The sequence below is a fragment of the Ranitomeya imitator genome, chromosome 4 (genome assembly GCF_032444005.1).
Source record: "Ranitomeya imitator isolate aRanImi1 chromosome 4, aRanImi1.pri, whole genome shotgun sequence".
Classification (NCBI taxonomy): Eukaryota; Metazoa; Chordata; class Amphibia; order Anura; family Dendrobatidae; genus Ranitomeya; species Ranitomeya imitator.
In genome coordinates, this window is record NC_091285.1 from 698,245,414 (window position 1) to 698,263,274 (window position 17,861).

At 47.1% G+C, this 17,861-nt stretch overlaps 1 protein-coding gene across 1 annotated transcript; it reads right to left on the reverse strand.

Moving 5' to 3' along the window:
- Positions 1 to 7,163: 7,163 nt before the first annotated feature.
- On the reverse strand, positions 7,164 to 8,099 carry LOC138674765 (olfactory receptor 5G25-like). Its single transcript, XM_069762583.1, has one exon. The coding sequence runs from the start codon at positions 8,097 to 8,099 to the stop codon at positions 7,164 to 7,166; it is 936 nt and encodes a 311-aa protein (XP_069618684.1).
- Between the last annotated feature and the right edge of the window lie 9,762 nt (positions 8,100 to 17,861).

The following is a 17,861-nucleotide window of genomic DNA, read 5'->3' on the forward strand; positions in this document are numbered from 1 at the left end:
GGGCCCACTGAGTGAGAGAGGACGCACACAGGAGTCAGGAGTGGCACACAAGCCCAGAGGCCAATATTAATCTCCCACTGATTGATTTAGTTATTTTTTTTGGTAGATTTTGGAACCCAAATCAAGCAAAAAAATTAATAGGCTTTCTATGGCCCACAATTGGGGAGAGAGAGATAGATGGCACACCCAGGAGTCAAGACTGGCACACAAGCAGAAGGGGCAATATGAATCTCCCACAGATTTTTTTTTTTTTTTTTCAGGGAGACTTGAGAGAAAAAAAAATACAAAAAAAATCATTTTTTTCAGGAATAATTTAGAAACCAAAGAAAATAAAATTATTGTTTCAGGGAGAATTTAGAAAACAAATAAAACAAAAAATAGGCTTTCTAGGGCCCACTGAGTGACAGATGACGCACACAGGAGTCAGGAGTGGCAGACAAGCCCAGAGGCCAATATTAATCTCCCACTGATTGATTTAGTGATTATTTTTGGTAGATTTTGGAACCCAAATCAAGCAAAAAAATTTATAGGCTTTCTATGGCCCACAATTGGGGAGAGAGAGAGAGATGGCACACTCAGGAGTCAAGACTGGCACACAAGCAGAATGGGCAATATGAATCTCCCACAGATTTTTTTTTTTTTTTTTTTTCAGGGAGACTTTAGAGAAAAAAAAATACAAAAAAAATGATTTTTTTCAGGAATAATTTAGAAACCAAAGAAAATAAAATGATTTTTTCAGGGAGAATTTAGAAAACAAATAAAACAAAAAATAGGCTTTCTAGGGCCCACTGAGTGACAGATGACGCTCACAGGAGTCAGGAGTGGCACACAAGCCCAGAGGCCAATATTAATCTCCCACTGATTGATTTAGTGATTTTTTTTGGTAGATTTTGGAACCCAAATCAAGCAAAAAAATTAATAGGCTTTCTATGGCCCACTATTTGTGAGAGAGATGGCACGCTCAGGACTGGCACACAAGCCCAGAGGCCCATATTAATCTCCCATTTTTTTTTTTCCAGGGAAAATTTATAAACCCAATAAAAAAAATAATAATAAATAGGCTTTCTATGGCCCACTATCTGAGAGAGAGAGATGGCACGCTTAGGACTGGCACACAAGCCCAAAGGCCAATATTAATCTCCCACTGATTGATTGATTGATTTTTTCAGGTAGAATTATGAACCCAAATCAACCAAAAAAATAAATAGGCTTTCTATGGCCCACTATTTATGAGAGAGATGGCACGCTCAGGACTGGCACACAAGCCCAGAGGCCAATATTAATCTCCCACTTTTTTTTTTTTTCCAGGGAAAATTTATAAACCCAATAAAATAATAAAAAAATTGGCTTTCTATGGCCCACTATCTGAGAGAGAGAGAGATGGCACGCTTAGGACTGGCACACAAGCCCAAAGGCCAATATTAATCTCCCACTGATTGATTTATTGATTTTTTCAGGTAGAATTTAGAACCCAAATCAAGCAAAAAAATTAATAGGCTTTCTATGGCCCACTGAGTGAGAGATGGCACACACAGGAGTAAGGAGTGGCACACAAGCCCTGAGGCCAATATTTTTCTCCCACTGATTGATGTTGTGATTTTTTCTGGTAGATTTTGGAACCCAAATCAAGCAAAAAAATAAATAGGCTTTCTATGGCCCACTGAGTGAGAGATGACACAGACAGAGATGGCACTCTAGCAGAAATGCCAATCTTAATCTCCCACAAAAAAAAAAAAAAAGGAACTGTCCTTCAATTACTATCTCCCTGCAGTAATCTCAGCCAGGTATGGCAGGCAGCAATAAGGAGTGGACTGATGCACAAATTAAATAAAAAGTGTGGACAAACAAAAAAGATAGCTGTGCAGAAAGGAAGGAACAAGAGGATTTGTGCTTTGAAAAAAGCAGTTGGTTTGCACAGCGGTGTACACACAGCAATGCAGCTATCAGGGAGCCTTCTAGGGCAGCCCAATGAGCTACAGCGCTGAGGAAAAAAAAAAAAAAAGGAGCTTCCACTGTCCCTGCACACCGAAGGTGGTGTTGGGCAGTGGAAATCGCTACAGCACAAGCGGTTTTGTGGTTAATGGACCCTGCCTAACGCTATCCCTGCTTCTGACAAAGTGGCAGCAACCTCTCCCTAAGCTCAGATCAGCAGCAGTAACATGGCGGTCGGCGGGAGCGCCCCTTTATAGCCCCTGTGACGCCGCAGACAGCAAGCCAATCACTGCAATGCCCTTCTCTAAGATGGTGGGGACCAGGACCTATGTCATCACGCTGCCCACACTCTGCGTTTACCTTCATTGGCTGAGAAATGGCGCTTTTCGCGTCATTGAAACGCGACTTTGGCGCGAAAGTCGCGTACCGCATGGCCGACCACGCACAGGGGTCGGATCGGGTTTCATGAAACTCGACTTCGCCAAAAGTCGGCGACTTTTGAAAATGTTCGACCCGTTTCGCTCAACCCTAGTCTTAAATATTCTGAAAAGAATCCCATGTGAAGCATTCCCATGAAACCTACAAAGACTCAAGGTGACGGGAAAAAAAAACATTCAACAAAAATAATCAGCAAGCTGATTAGAATATAATTAGTTTATTAATGGAAGCACGACACATGCTTATACAAATAGCAACGAAAAGAATATCAATGTAACACTGTATTTACTGCCATGAAATGGCTGTGGCACTTTAATATGGGTTAAAAAACAATAAAACAAAGCAATCTTAAAGAATAAATAGGACAACTTGTTATCGATCCTGTACCAGCTATTCAATAATGCATAAATCCGAAATTCATTACATCCACCACATTACTGGAAAAACAAACTGCCCATTAACCCCTTTCTGCCATATGACGTACTATCCCGTCGAGGTGGGGTGGGACCGTATGACCACCGACGGGATAGTATGTCATACGCGATCGGCCGTGCTCACGGGGGGAGCGCGGCCGATCGCAGCCGGGTGTCAGCTGCGATAGGTCACGGACCGCCCCCGGCACATTAACCCCTGGCACACCGCGATCAAACAAGATCCCTGCGGGCTTCCCTGAGACCCCCGCAGCAACGCGATGTGATCGCGTTGCTGCGAGGGTCTCCTACCTCCCTCCCTGCAGCAGGCCCGGATCCAATATGGCCGTGGCATCTGGGTCCTGCAGGGAGGGAGATGGCTTACCAAGTGCCTGCTCAGAGCAGGCACTGTGAAGCCTGCAGTGTTCTGAGACAGATCGGTGATGTGCTGTGCAGACTGTCAGATCACTGATCTGTGATGTCCCCCCCTGGGACAAAGTAAAAAAGTAATAAAAATTTTTTCCAAATGTGTAAAAAAAAAAAAAAAATCCTAAATAATGAAAAAAAATATATATATATTATTCCCATAAATACATTTCTTTATCTAAATAAAATAAAACAATAAAAGTACACATATTTAGTATCGCCGCGTCCGTAACGACCCAACCTATAAAACTGGCCCACAAGTTAACCCCTTCAGTAAACACCGTAAGAAAAAAAAAACGCTTTATTATCATACCGCCGAACAAAAAGTGGAATAACACGCGATCAAAAAGACGGATATAAATAACCATGGTACCGCTGAAAATGTGATCTTGTCCCGCAAAAAACGAGCCACCATATAGCATCATCAGCAAAAAAATAGAAAAGTTATAGTCCTCGGAATAAAGAGATGCAATATAATTATTTTTTCTATAAAATAGTTTTTGTCGTATAAAAGCGCCAAAGCATAAAAAAAATGATATAAATGAGGTATCGCTGTAATCGTACTGACCCGAAGAATTTCCATTTTCCCATTAGGGCTAGGGCTAGGGTTAGGATTAGGGTTAGGGCTAGGGTTAGGGTTAGGGCTAGAGTTAGGGCTAGGGTTAGGGCTAGGGTAAGGGTTAGGGTTAGGGTTAGGGCTAGGGTTAGGGCTAGGGTTGGGGCTAGGGTTAAGGCTACAGTTGGGGTTGGGGCTAAAATTAGGGATAGGGTTGAGGCTAAAGTTATGGTTAGGGTTTAGATTACATTTACGGTTGGGAATAGGGTTGGGATTAGGGTTAGGGGTGTGTCAGGGTCAGAGGTGTGGTTAGGGTTACTGTTGGGATTAGGGTTAGGGGTGTGTTTGGATTAGGGTTTCAGTTATTATTGGAGGGTGAGTATATACCTAATAGGAATATACTCACCCTCGGACGCGCCCTGCTTCTTTCCGGCAGCCTTCCTTCCTAAGAATCAGCGCTTGAAGGCCCTTCGGTGACGTCGCGGCTTGTGATTGGTCGCACGAGCGGTCACATGGGCGGTCGCGCGACCAATCACAAGCCGCGACGTGATCTAAGGCCCTTCACGCGCTGATTCTAAGGAAGGAAGGCTGCCGGTTAGTACCAGGGCTCGTCCGAGGGTGAGTATAGCAATATTTTTTATTTTAATTCTTTATTTTACACTTAAATATGGATCCCAGGTGTTATGATGCGGTGGTCTTGGAGCAACATGGAACGAGCTCTGAAGGAAGTGGTAACTGTACTGACCGCAGTCCCTAAGCTCAACACCACACTAGAAGTAGCCGTGGAATGCTCCTAACTCTCCCTAGGCATCTCGTCACAGCCTAAGAGCTAACTGCCCCTAAAGACAGAAGCAGGAAAACTATCTTGCCTCAGAGAAAATCCCAAAAGGATAGATTAGCCCCCCCACAAATAATGACTGTGAGTGGAGAGGGAAAAGACATACACAGAATGAAACCAGGATGAGCACAGGAGGCCAGTCTAGCTTGATAGATAGGACAGGATGGAATACTGTGCGGTCAGTATAAAACACTACAAAAATCCACGCATAGTTTACAAAAAATCTCCACACCTGACTAAAGGTGTGGAGTAGAGTTGAGCGACCTTGACCTTTTTAGAGTCGAGCCGGGTTTCGTGAAACCCGACTATCTCAAAAGTCGAGTCGAGTGGAATCGGCCAATTATCGGGAATAGTCGGGGATCGACCGAAACACGAAACCCAATGCAAGTCAATGGGGGAGCATAGTCAGCAGTGAGTAGATCGAAGCAATGTAGACGAAACCTGGGGAACACCTTGGAGTGGAACACACCGTCTCTACACCCCATACCCAATTTGTAGGCCAAATGCAGTGTAGTTTTCAACAACTACTAAACGAGAGTCAGAAGATCGAAGCAATGTAGACGAAACCTGGGGAACACCTTGGAGTGGAACACACCGTCTCTACACCCCATACCCAATTTGTAGGCCTAATGCAGTGTAGTTTTCAACAACTACTAAACGAGAGTCAGAAGATCGAAGCAATGGAGAGGAAACCTGGGGAACACCTTGGAGTGGAACACACCGTCTCTACACCCCATACCAAATTTGTAGGCCTAATGCAGTGTAGTTTTCAACAACTACTAAACGAGAGTCAGAAGATCGAAGCAATGGAGAGGAAACCTGGGGAACACCTTGGAGTGGAATACACCGTCTCTACACCCCATACCAAATTTGTAGGCCTAATGCAGTGTAGTTTTCAACAACTACTAAACGAGAGTCAGAAGATCGAAGCAATGGAGAGGAAACCTGGGGAACACCTTGGAGTGGAACACACCGTCTCTACACCCCATACCCAATTTGTAGGCCTAATGCAGTGTAGTTTTCAACAACTACTAAACGAGAGTCAGAAGATCGAAGCAATGGAGAGGAAACCTGGGGCACACCTTGGAGTGGAACACACCGTCTCTACACCCCATACCCAATTTGTAGGCCTAATGCAGTGTAGTTTTCAACAACTACTAAACGAGAGTCAGAAGATCGAAGCAATGTAGACGAAACCTGGGGAACACCTTGGAATGGAACACACCGTCTCTACACCCCATACCCGATTTGTAGGCCTAATGCAGTGTAGTTTTCAACAACTACTAAACGAGAGTCGGAAGATCGAAGCAATGGAGAGGAAACCTGGGGAACACCTTGGAGTGGAACACACCGTCTCTACACCCCATACCCAATTTGTAGGCCTAATGCAGTGTAGTTTTCAACAACTACTAAACGAGAGTCAGAAGATTGAAGCAATGGCGAGGAAACCTGGGGAACACCTTGGAGCGGCAGACACCGTTAGTAGGCCCTACCGAAGTATTGGCCCCAATGCAGTTTTCAAATTCCTAGAGGCTGAAAACCAGACTATTGACGCTCAGCTTTTTTCACAGGAGGACAGCTGTATTGAGTGGCGCAGACAGACACAGGTAGTAGGCCTTAAACCAAAAATGTGGCTCAATGCAGTTTAAAAAAGGTTACAGGGGTACACAGGCAGCATTGGTCTGGTCAGTGGAGGACAATTTCAATTGTGGACCACAGACAGACTTTGTACGCCTACTATTTAAAAAAGGATGCTCTATGCAATTAAAAATAGGTTCCAGGGGTCCACGGGCAGCAGTGGTGTGGTCAGTGGAGGAGTATTGGAAGGAGGGACCGCAGACAGGCGTAGTAGGCCTAACATAACAAAATTAGGCTGTAGGCACTTTAAAATTGGTTCCAGGGGTACACGGGCAGCAGTGGTGTGGTCAGCGGAGGACAATTTGAATTAGGGACTGCAGACAGACTTTGTAGGCTGTCCCCTGTGGACCATGCATCCAACACATTAACCCAGTGCGCCGTAATGGACACGTAACTTTTTGTGGACATGCCTACTGGTCCATTTATCTCTTGTCAGGTGCACCTTTCTACTGTTTGATTGCCTGAGTGCTATGACAATGCAGACTTTTTCATGCCGGTGGAGGGCTGGGATGGCTTTTCTCGCAAAAGAAGTGTTGACTGGGTAGCTTGAACCGTGGTACAGCATAGTTCATCTGGGCTTTATAAATATTAGTGCCTGTCACATGAAATTTTTGCGTCCCTGTGGGTCAACATGTTAGGTTTTAGATTGACTTTGATAGCTTTAAGTCTACCTTCAACCTTAAAAACTATCAAACTGTGAACTATGAAACCCTCCCCCCAAAATAAAAAAAGCACATTTTTAAATGCTTCCTCACATTTTATTTTTCACGTGTTGTCACCTAATTAAACACAATACAACTGCAACAAAGCAAAAAGTAATTTGTGAATGGGTGCTCAAAATATTGTTTACAATTGTACATGCAATCATCCATAACCATTGAGGTCAAAATTTGTAGATAATTTCAATACAATTTGTAGAAGAAGATTATTTTCCGCAGTTCCTTCTACACCTGAGGATAAAACTTTGGATGGCGGTTTTGATCTCCTTATTTCGTAAGCCATATATGATTGGATTGAACAACGGGGTGACCACTGAGTACATGAGGGACACCACTTTATTAATATTCAAAGAATACCCTCTGCGGGGTACTACATATATTGCAAAGAGCGCACCATAATAGGTACATACAACAGCCAGGTGAGAACTACAGGTGGAAAATGTCTTCTGTCTCCCAGTGGCTGAGGTGATCTTCATTATGGTTACAAAGATATAACCATAGGTGACCACAATAAACCAAAAAGGGATAATGGTCAAAAGACCAGAGAGGAACAGCACCTCATATTTTACTATGGAAACATCTGAACAGGACAGCTCTAGAAGGGGGCCAAAGTCACAAAAGAAGTGGTCAATTACGAAGGGACCACAGAACCACAATGTCTGCATCAATAGTATTGGAACCAGAGTAATCACAAACCCCAGGGACCAGCAAAATACAACAATATATAAACAGAGTCTTGGGCTCATAATATTGGAGTAGTGTAGTGGGCTGCAGATTGCGAGATATCGGTCATAGGACATAGCGGTCAGCAGGAGACATTCGGTTGTTGCAGAAACACCATAAAAAAAGAACTGAGTTATACAGCCCTTAAGGGAAACAAGGCCACCATTGAACAGAATAATATGCACTAAGAATGGGACAATGTTGGAAATAAGCAACATATCAGAGACGGAAAGGTGGCCCAGATAGAAAAACATTGGAAATTGGAGGTAATGACTTTTGGAAACCAAAACGATAATGGTAAGATTGCCAATCATTGCAGCCAGATACATGAGCAAGCACACAAAAATTATGAAGAACCTGACATCTGAAAGGTTTTGAAAACCAATAAGAAATATTTCAGGTATCACTGTCCTATTCATGGTTCATTGGTAGCAGAACTGGATGATGGAGATTATATGTATTATGAAATTATATCTTATGTAGAATTGCAACTGGTATCAGGACATTGGAAAGTATAGCTAAGACATCAAGATGATGAACATGCAATAATTAACTTCTCTTGGAGGCTGGACCAGGCTGTGCTGAGATGACTACTCTGATGAAAAAATATAGAAGATATGAGTATAATTACTTTTTTAAATTTTTGTCTATATCTTCAAGTCAATAAAACTTCTGTGATATCAACCTGTCCAGTTAATGCTAGGTCTCATGTGGCTGGAGTGTGTCAGCAGTTTCAAGATGAAGGCATTGAAGTTATGGACTGGCCGGCCCCTTCGCCAGACCTGAATCCAGCAAATCACAATTGGGACATCATGTTTCAACCCATTCACCAATGCCTCGTTACTAGTGTTGAGCATTCCGATACCGCAAGTATCGGGTATCGGCCGTTATTTGCGGTATCGGAATTCCGATACCGAGGTCTGATACTTTCAGTATATCGGAATTCGGAATCGGAAATTCCCATTATGCAAACTCCCTGTTTTATTTAAATCAGCCAATGAGAAATGATTTGAAGTGTGGGCACATCCTGTTCTGCATGGAGGGCATGTAACTACTGGCATGGCTGTGATTGGCTGCTGAAATGATGTCACGACGCCCTATAAAAGTCGCCGCCGCCATTTTGGGCTCACTCTGCTGTGAATTCAGTTAGGGACAGGATGCTATGTTCTGACTGAGGGCCAGTTTAGAGATAGCGATTTGCTTCTTTGTGCTTTACCCAGGCTAATTTAGCAACCGATGTGTGAGAACCTTGCTTTTGCCTTGCAGCGCTGTTGACAGCTGTCTGCAAGGTCTGTTTGTGTGAGTGCAGCTCGCTCTGTTGTCTGTCCACAGCCACAGCCGGTTGTGGTCAGCTCGTTGTGCTTCACTGCCTCATACTGCCTATATCCTATATTAGTGGCTTTCCATCTGTATCCTGCTAGATTGTCGAAAAACACTATATAGGATTAGATAGAGGAGCTTTTTTTGGCCTTGCAGCGCCATTCTTCGCTGTCTGCATGGTCTGTGTGAGTGCAGCTCGCTTTGTAGTCTTTCCGCAGCCACAGCCGGTTGTGTTCAGCTCAGGGTGCGTCACTGCCTCATACTGCTGAATCCATTGTTCTAAATCGCAATTAGTGCAGCCAGCTGCACATTTTTTCAATAATATCCTATTTGTGTCTTTCCATCCGTATCCCGCTAGATTGTGGAAAAACACTATATAGGATTAGATAGAGGAGATTTTTTGGGCCTTGCAGCACCGTTCTCGGCTGTCTGCACGGGCTGTGTGTGAGTACTGCGCTCACTCTGTAGTGTCTGTTCTGCGAAACAAACCCAAAGTTCACCAAACACTCCGCTTTACTGTTGTGTAAGCCACATATGCTCATAATAAAGTCTAGTCCACACTTCATAAAATAAGTGTTTCTTATACCTGTTAGCAGCTGCTCAGAATAAGCACACTAATTAGTACTTTTCTGCCTATCTTTATCAGTCTATCTATATTATGAAGAAGGCAGGGAGTAAGGCACGTGGGCGTGGGCATGGAGCAGGGAGAGGACGTGGGGATTATGTGCCAGCTGCGGGCACGGGTGACTCATCATCCCCCAGTATTAGCAGGGAGCAGACCTTCATGCGCAGCTTTGTAGGAGCTTGCCGTACACCGCTGCGGTGGGACGAACAAATTGAAGCCGTCGTCGGATGGATGGCAACACACAGGCACAGAGCACTGAAGAGCAACCATCTGTCTCTTCACCACCTGCCAAATTGCCCAGGCAGTCAGAGAGCCCAGGACAGGAGCCATCTCTACTTCTGTTCTCTGAATCTCGTGGCTTGGAAACAGGGGGCCAGCCAAGCAGCATTAGAGAATCAGAAGAAGAGGCTGTATGCAGTGATGCCTAACAGCTTTGTCTCTCTGAATCAGAAGAGGCGGGTGGGACAGTGCCTCCGGTTACCACTTCTCAGTATGCATCTGATGATGAGACTCAGGTGCCAGTTTCTGGTGCATACTGTGCTGCTGAGACTACACAGGAGAAGCAGTTGGTGGAAAAGGGTAGCGTAGATGATGAGGTCCTCGACCCATCATGGCGTGAGGAACATTAAGGTGGTGGGAGTAGCTCTGAGGAAGAGATTCCCCGAATGGCTGGGAGAGGGAGGGGGAAAACTGTGGTGCCTGTAGCCTCCACTTCGGCACCCATTAGGAGCATGCCTCTTCCAAAAGCCAAAGCGGGCGCTCTCAAGACTTGCAGTGCCTGGTCCTTTTTTGACACAGTTGCAGATGAAATTTGCTTTGTCAAATGCAAGCTGTGTCGTCAGAAAATCAAACAAGGTAGAAATGTCAGCAACCTCAATACCTCAAATATGTGGAAACATGTGCAGACCAAGCACATGGTGGAATTACAAAAACACACTGAAGACCTAGGCCAACCTACAGCGGCACCTACCACCTCTTCAGCTCGTGTTGTTGCCTCTTCCTCCATCTCACACACTGATGGTTCGGCTTACTCACAGGATCGCCATGGAAGATCCTCTGGCACTGTTGTCCAGAGACCCAGTGTAATTCTACCCACAGCACTACGTTCCCAGTTATCCTCACACTCCCAGCCCAGTCTACAGCCATCAGTAAAACAGGTATGGGAGAAAAGGTGGCCATTCTCGGCAAAACACCCATGAGCACAGGCTCTGAATGCAGGCATTGCAAAACTTCTGTCCCTTGAAATGCTCTCATTCAGGCTGGTGGAGACTGACAGCTTCCGTAACTTGATGGCATTGGCAGTCCCACAATACAATGTGCCCAGCCGCTTTTATTTCAGCAGGCAAGCCGTCCCTGCCCTGCAAAAGCATGTGGAGGGAAACATCAAACATGCGTGACTAAACGCCGTTAGTAGCAAGGTCCACCTCACCACCGATGCATGGACCAGTCACCATGGACAGGGACAATACATTTCCCTCACTGCCCATTGGGTCAATGTTGTGGAGCCGGGTACAGATCTGGCGAGTGGCACTGTACGTGTACTGCCAAGGCCAAGGATTGCAGGAATCCAGTCTGTGCACATTGACTCCTCCTCATACTCCAGTTCCTCAGAATCATCGCTGCAGGAGCCGTCACGGTCTACCTCCACCTTGACACATGAACGCTTACCTGTTACGACCGATATGAGCACAGCTGTGGCCAAACGTCAACAGGTCATACTTAGATTAATTTCTTTGGGGAATCGAAGCCACACAGCGCAGGAGCTCTGGAATGCCATCAATCAGGAGAGCGACGTGTGGTTTGGGCCAGTGAATCTCCAGCCAGGCATGCTAGTGTGTGACAATGGCTGAAATCTGGTGGCAGCTGTGGGCCTTGGCAACCTCACTCACATCCTATGTCTGGCACATGTGCTCAACTTGGTTGTGCAGAGTTTTCTGAGGGACTATCTGGATCTTGATGCACTGCTGCACAAAGTCCGCCTTGAGTGTGCTCACTTGCAACGTTCCAGCATGGCCAGATCGTACATTGCAACTCTGCAGTGCAGATTCCGTCTTCCGGAACATCGCATCATATGTGACCTCCCCACCAGGTGGAATTCCACGTTACATATGTTGGAGCGATTGTGTGAGCAGCAGCCAGCAGTAATGGAGTACCAACTGCATCAGGCGCAAAAAAGTCACAGTGTGCGCCGTTCAGACTTCACAACCACTGAGTGGGCCACAATGAAGGACATCTGCCGGGTTTTGCGGGCCTTCGATGAATCCACGCTGATGTCGAGTGCAGATGATGCACTAGTCAGCATGACTGTCCCCTTTATCTGACTGCTTGAAAGAACACTGCAAGCGCTAAGGGATGAGGTGGTGGAAGAGGTTGAGGATTAGGAGTCAGAAATGCCATCTGCTTCTGGACAGTCTGTGCAACGTGGTTCCTCACAAAGGACTAGGCAGGGGACCTTTTATGAGGAGGATGAGGAGGAGTCAATGGAGGAGGAAGACATCTTTCCAGAGGAGGGAGTTACACAAATCTCCAGTAGTCAGTATGTAGAGCGAGGGTGGGGTGATGCAGAGCAGGCAGACATCATGCCTCAAGCAGGGGGCAGCGTTTCTTGGCCAGTTGGCAGTCTGCAACACATGGTTGATTTCATGCTGCAGTGCCTGAGAAATGACCGCCGCATCACCCACATTCTTACCACGGCTGTTCATTGGGTGTACACCCTCCTCGATCCGCGCTACAGTGACAATTTAGAAAACCCTCATACCACCGTTGCAGCAGGAGCGTAAAATGCGTTTGTGCCAAGACACACTGGTGCAGTCCATCATCTTCTCCAGTCCAATCGAGAGAAGTGCTGCGCCTGCTACTGCTAGTGCTTTACAAAGCAGCTCTGTGCGTAGAGGCAGTGGAGGAATCTCTGTTCAAAGAGGGAGCAGAAGCAGTGCCTCAGCACAAGTCAAGACCAGTCTGTTCCAACAGTGGCAAAGTTTTGTGTGTCCGCCACAAATGTCTGCACCATAACAGACGGATCCAGTCAGCAGGAGGCCACGTTTCCGTCAGATGGTGACAGACTACATGTCTTCCTCTCTCAGCATACTCCCAGACGGCTCTTCCCCCTTCATGTTTTGGGTCTCTAAGCTGGATACATGGCCAGAGCTTAGCCAGTATGCATTGGAGGTGATGGCTTGCCCTGCTGCCAGTGTATTATCAGAATGCGTCTCTAGTGCCGCAGGTGGTGTACTAACAGACCGTCGCATACGTCTATCCTCCGATAACGTTGACCGGCTTACTTTCTTGAAAATTTACAAGGCCGGGATCTCACAGGAATTTACCACTCCTCTTACCGATTAAATAATTGGTTGCCAACAGTATCCAGGTCTCCTGCTGTGTTCATGTTTCAACCACCTGAACTTTAATCCCTGCGCTCCAACACCACCAGTTGCTGCTCAGAAGTGCCGGCTGCACAGACAACACATGACCCAGTAATATTTGGGTTTCAGTAACGTCCGCTGATCCCCTGCTGTGTATCCGGCAACGTGTCCAGCAACCGCCATGCTGGCACAACAACAGCAATTAAAGGGAACCTGTCCCCCCCAGGCGTTTGAAACTGAAAGAGCCACCTTATGTAGCAGTAATGCTGCACAAGGAACAGGTAGCTCTTTTAGTTATGATTCTTGCACACACTGCACTTAACACTTATAAAATATGTGTCCCCTCGTACCGTGAAACCGTCCAGGAGGTGGGACTTTCCTTTGCAATGGGACGCAGCACAGCCAGCTTTCATACCCCCATTGTGCCGAGCGCCGCCTCCTCAGCATTGTTTGCATCTGTCCCTGTGCTGTTATGTTTAACCTTGGGCATGCGCAATTAGCGTTGCCCATCTTCTGACATCATTTGATGTCATGCCGACTGTGCCTGTGCGGCTGAGCTGCCAGAGATCATGCCACGCAGTGTCTTCTGATTTAGTCACACTTTGGGACTGGGATTTCAGGGCATGCACAGTGCATATCTTCGCCTCTCACTCTTCTCCCTCCGCCTTCTACAGACAGTGTGGCATCAGCTGATCCCAATTCACATGCCACGGCTGTGACACCGCCCACTTTGAAGAAGGCAGATGGAGAGTAGTGAGAGGCGAAGATATGCACTGCGCATGCCCAGGAATCCCAGCCCTGCAGTGGGACTAAATCAGAAGACACTGCGAGGCAGGTACTCGGGCGGCGAGGCCGCACAGGCACAGTTAGCATGACAGCAAATAATGTTAGAAGACGGGCAGCGCTAACTGCGCATGGCCAAGGTTTAACATAACAGCGTGGGCTCCATGACAGATTCAAGCAACGCTGATGAGGCGGCGCCCGGCACCATGGGGGTGTGAATTCCGGCTGTGCTTCTTCTCATGACGATGGAAAGTACCACATCTGGGATGGTATCACGGTATCAGGGGACCAATTTTATAAGTGTTTAGTTCAGCGTGTGCAAGGGGCATAATTAAAAGAACCACCTTTTCCTTGTGCAGCATTAGTGCTGCACAAGTTGGCTCTTTCAGTTGCTAATGCACGGGGGGGTTAAAGGTTCACTTTCAACTTGATCCAATCAGGTCTCAGCCTACACTCTGCTTCTCTTGCTGTCCCTGGGCTCTAACACCACCAGTTGGTGCCCAGATGTGCTGTCCGCACAGTCAACAGTCGCTCCTCTGTTATTGGGGTTCAGTAACGTCAGCTGTTCCCCTGCTGTGTGCGGCAATACCTCATATCTGCTCCTCCTGCTACCCTGGGCTCTAACACATCCAGTTGATGCCTGGAACTGCTGGCTGCACAGTCAACACTTGCTGCCATGTTATTGGGTTTCAGTAACGTCAGCTGATTCCAAGCTGTGTATCTGGCAATACCTCATATCTGCTCCTCCTGCTGTCCCTGGGCTCTAACACCGCCAGTTGGTGCCTGGAAGTGCTGTCCGCACAGTCAACAGTTGCTCCTCTGTTATTGGGGTTCAGTAATGCCAGCTGTTCCCCAACTGTGTGTACGGCAATACCTCATATCTGCTCCTCCTGCTGTGCCTGGGCTCTAACACCGCCAGTTGGTGCCTGGAAGTGCTGGCTGCACAGTCAACACTTGCTGCCATATTATTGGGTTTCAGTAACGTCAGCTGATTCCCAGCTGTGTATCTGTAAACAGCACAGAGAAAAAATAATAAAATATAACTTTTAATAATATATTTCTTAAAACTACCCCAACAAACAAAAATAATATGATATAGTGCACGTTAAAATTACACTCAATCAATTACAACGTCCATCCGGACAGACATATCATAGGGATGTAAAAACTCTCATAAACCAGAGTCCCTAAAAATACATATGACAAACCAATTCTGATTAGATAGAGTGCCCAATCAAAAAAAGGTTAGTAGGTAGACCGTGTGCTCATAAATCCCGGCATCATACCCGATGCTCTTGTTAAAAAGGGATATCAACACAGTCTATATGTGGATTCCTTAGCCTGGTTGCATATGTAAACACCAACACAAATAAATCAGGAAAAAGGGAGGATCTCACCCATCAGTCGAGCAGGTACCAGTCATCTCCTCTTAATTCCCAGACAACCAGGTTTCCATGGAGGGAGTGGATCACATGTAGACCTAATACGCCCTGTATAGGCTAGAATGGCCCTGATCCCCAAACTCCCGCCCTTACAAGGGCAGTCCACATCTGACCCTTATACTCATAGCCCTATTTGTCCCTGTACAACCCGACGCGTTTCGTCTTCACCACGACTCCTCAGGGGAACTGTACTCTCTAATAGGGAACAAAAGTTCTTACATGGGGGACTAGGGTTCAGTCCTGATACTACTTGGGCTGTCTCTGGGCTCTAACACCGCCAGTTGGTACCTGGAAGTGCTGTCCGCAAAGTCAACAGTCACTCCTCTGTTATTGGGGTTCAGTAACGTCAGCTGTTCCCCTGCTGTGTGTGTGGCAATACCACATATCTGCTCCTCCTGCTGTCCCTGGGCTCTAACACCGCCAGTTGGTGCCTGGAAGTGCTGGCTGCACAGTCAACACTTGCTGCCGTGTTATTGGGTTTCAGTAACGTCAGCTGTTCCCCTGCTGTGTATCCGGCAATGTGTCCAGCAACCACCATGCTGGCACAATAACAGACATTAACCTGCCTCCAGGGCAGGCTTCGGCCTACACTCTGCTCCTCCTGGATTCCCTGAGCTTCAACACTATCAGTTGTTGCCCGGAGGTGCTGGCTGCCAGAGAAAAACACTCGCTCATGTGTCAGTGGGGTTCAGTAACACCAGCTGTTCCCCTGCTGTGTATCCAGCAACGTGTCCAGCAACCGCCACGCTGGCACAATAACAGACATTAACCTGCCTCCAGTGCAGGCTTCAGCCAACACTCTACTCCTCCTGGATTCCCTGGGCTTCAACACTGTCATTTATTGGGGTTCAGTAACATCAGCTGTTCCCCTGCTGTGTGTGCGGCAATACCTCATATCTGCTCGTCCTGCTGTCCCTGGGCTCTAACACCACCAGTTGGTGCCTGGAAGTGCTGGCTGCACAGTCAACACTTGCTGCCGTGTTATTGGGATTCAGTAACGTCAGCTGTTCCCCTGCTGTGTATCCGGCAATGTGTCAAGCAAAAGCCACACTGACACAATAACAGACATTCCAATACCTCCAGTGCAGGCTTCGGCCTACACATTGCTCCTCCTTGATTCCCTGGGCTCCAATACCGACAGTTGGTGCCTGGAAGTGCTGGCTGCACAGAAAAAAACACTCGCTCATGTGTCAGTGGGGTTCAGTAACGCCTGCTGTTCCCCTGCTGTGTAGTCGGCAACGTGTCCAGCAAAAGCCACGCTGGCACAATAACAGACATTTAAATGCCTCCAGTGCAGGCTTCGGCCTACACATTGCTCCTCCTTGATTCCCTGGGCTCCAATGCCAACAGTTGGTGCTCAGGAGTGCTGGCTGCACAGAAAAAAACACTAGCTCATGTGTCACTTGGGTTCAGTAACGCCAGCTTTTCCCCTGCTATGTAGCCGGCAACGTGTCCAGCAAAAGCCACGCTGGCACAATAACAGACATTCAAATGCCTCCAGTGCAGGCTTTGGCATACACATTGCTCCTCCTTGATTCCCTGGACTCCAATACCGACAGTTGGTGCTCGGAAGTTCTGGCTGCACAGAAAATAACACTAGCTCATGTGTCACTTGGGTTCAGTAACGCCAGCTTTTCCCCTGCTGTGTAGTCGGCAACGTGTCCAGCAAAAGCCATGCTGGCACAATAACAGACATTCAGATGCCTCCAGTGCAGGCTTCGGCCTACACTCTGCTCCTCCTTGATTCCCTTGGCTCCTCCAATACTGACAGTTGGTGATCGGAAGTGCTGGCTGCACAGAAAAAAACACTAGCTCATGGGTCAGTGGGGTTCAGTAATGCCAGCTGTTCCCCTGCTATGTAGCCGTCAATGTGTCCAGCAAAAGCCCCGCTGGCACAATAACAGACATTCAAATGCCTCCAGTGCAGGCTTTGGCCTACACATTGCTCCTCCTTGATTCCCTGGGCTCCAGTACCGACAGTTGGTGCTCAGAAGTGCTGGCTGCACAGAAAAAAACACTAGCTCATGGGTCAGTGGGGTTCAGTAACGCCAGCTGTTCCCCTGCTGTGTAGCCGGCAACGTATCCAGCAAAAGCCACACTGGCACAATAACAGACATTCCAATGCCTCCAGTGCAGGCTTTGGCCTACACATTGCTCCTCCTTGATTCCCTGGGCTCCTATACCAACAGATGGTGCTCGGAAGTGCTGGCTGCACAGAAAAAAACACTCGCTCAAGTGTCAGTGGGGTTCAGTAACGCCATCTGTTCACCAGCTGTGTAGTCGGCAACGTGTCCAGCAAAAGCCACGCTGGCACTACAACAGCAATTAAATGGAACCGTTCCCCCCCAGGCGTTTCTAACTGAAAGAGCCATCTTGTGCAGCACTAATGCTGCACAAGGAACATGTGGCTCTTTTAGTTATGCTCCTTGCAGACGATGCACTTAACAGTTATAAAATATGTGTCCCCTCATACCGTGAAACCATCCCAGAGGTGGGACTTTCCTTCACAATGAGACGCAGCACGGCCAGCTTTCATGCACCCATGGCGCCGAGGGCCGCCTCCTCAGCTTTGCTTGAATCTGTCCCGGAGCTTGTGCGTGCTGTTATGTTTAACCTTGGGCATGCGCTGTTAGCACTGCCCTTCTTCTG

Excerpts from the sequence above, each read along its gene's own strand:
- LOC138674765 (XM_069762583.1), bottom strand. The coding sequence starts at position 8,099 with ATGAATAGGACAGTGATACCTGAAATATTTCTTATTGGTTTTCAAAAC.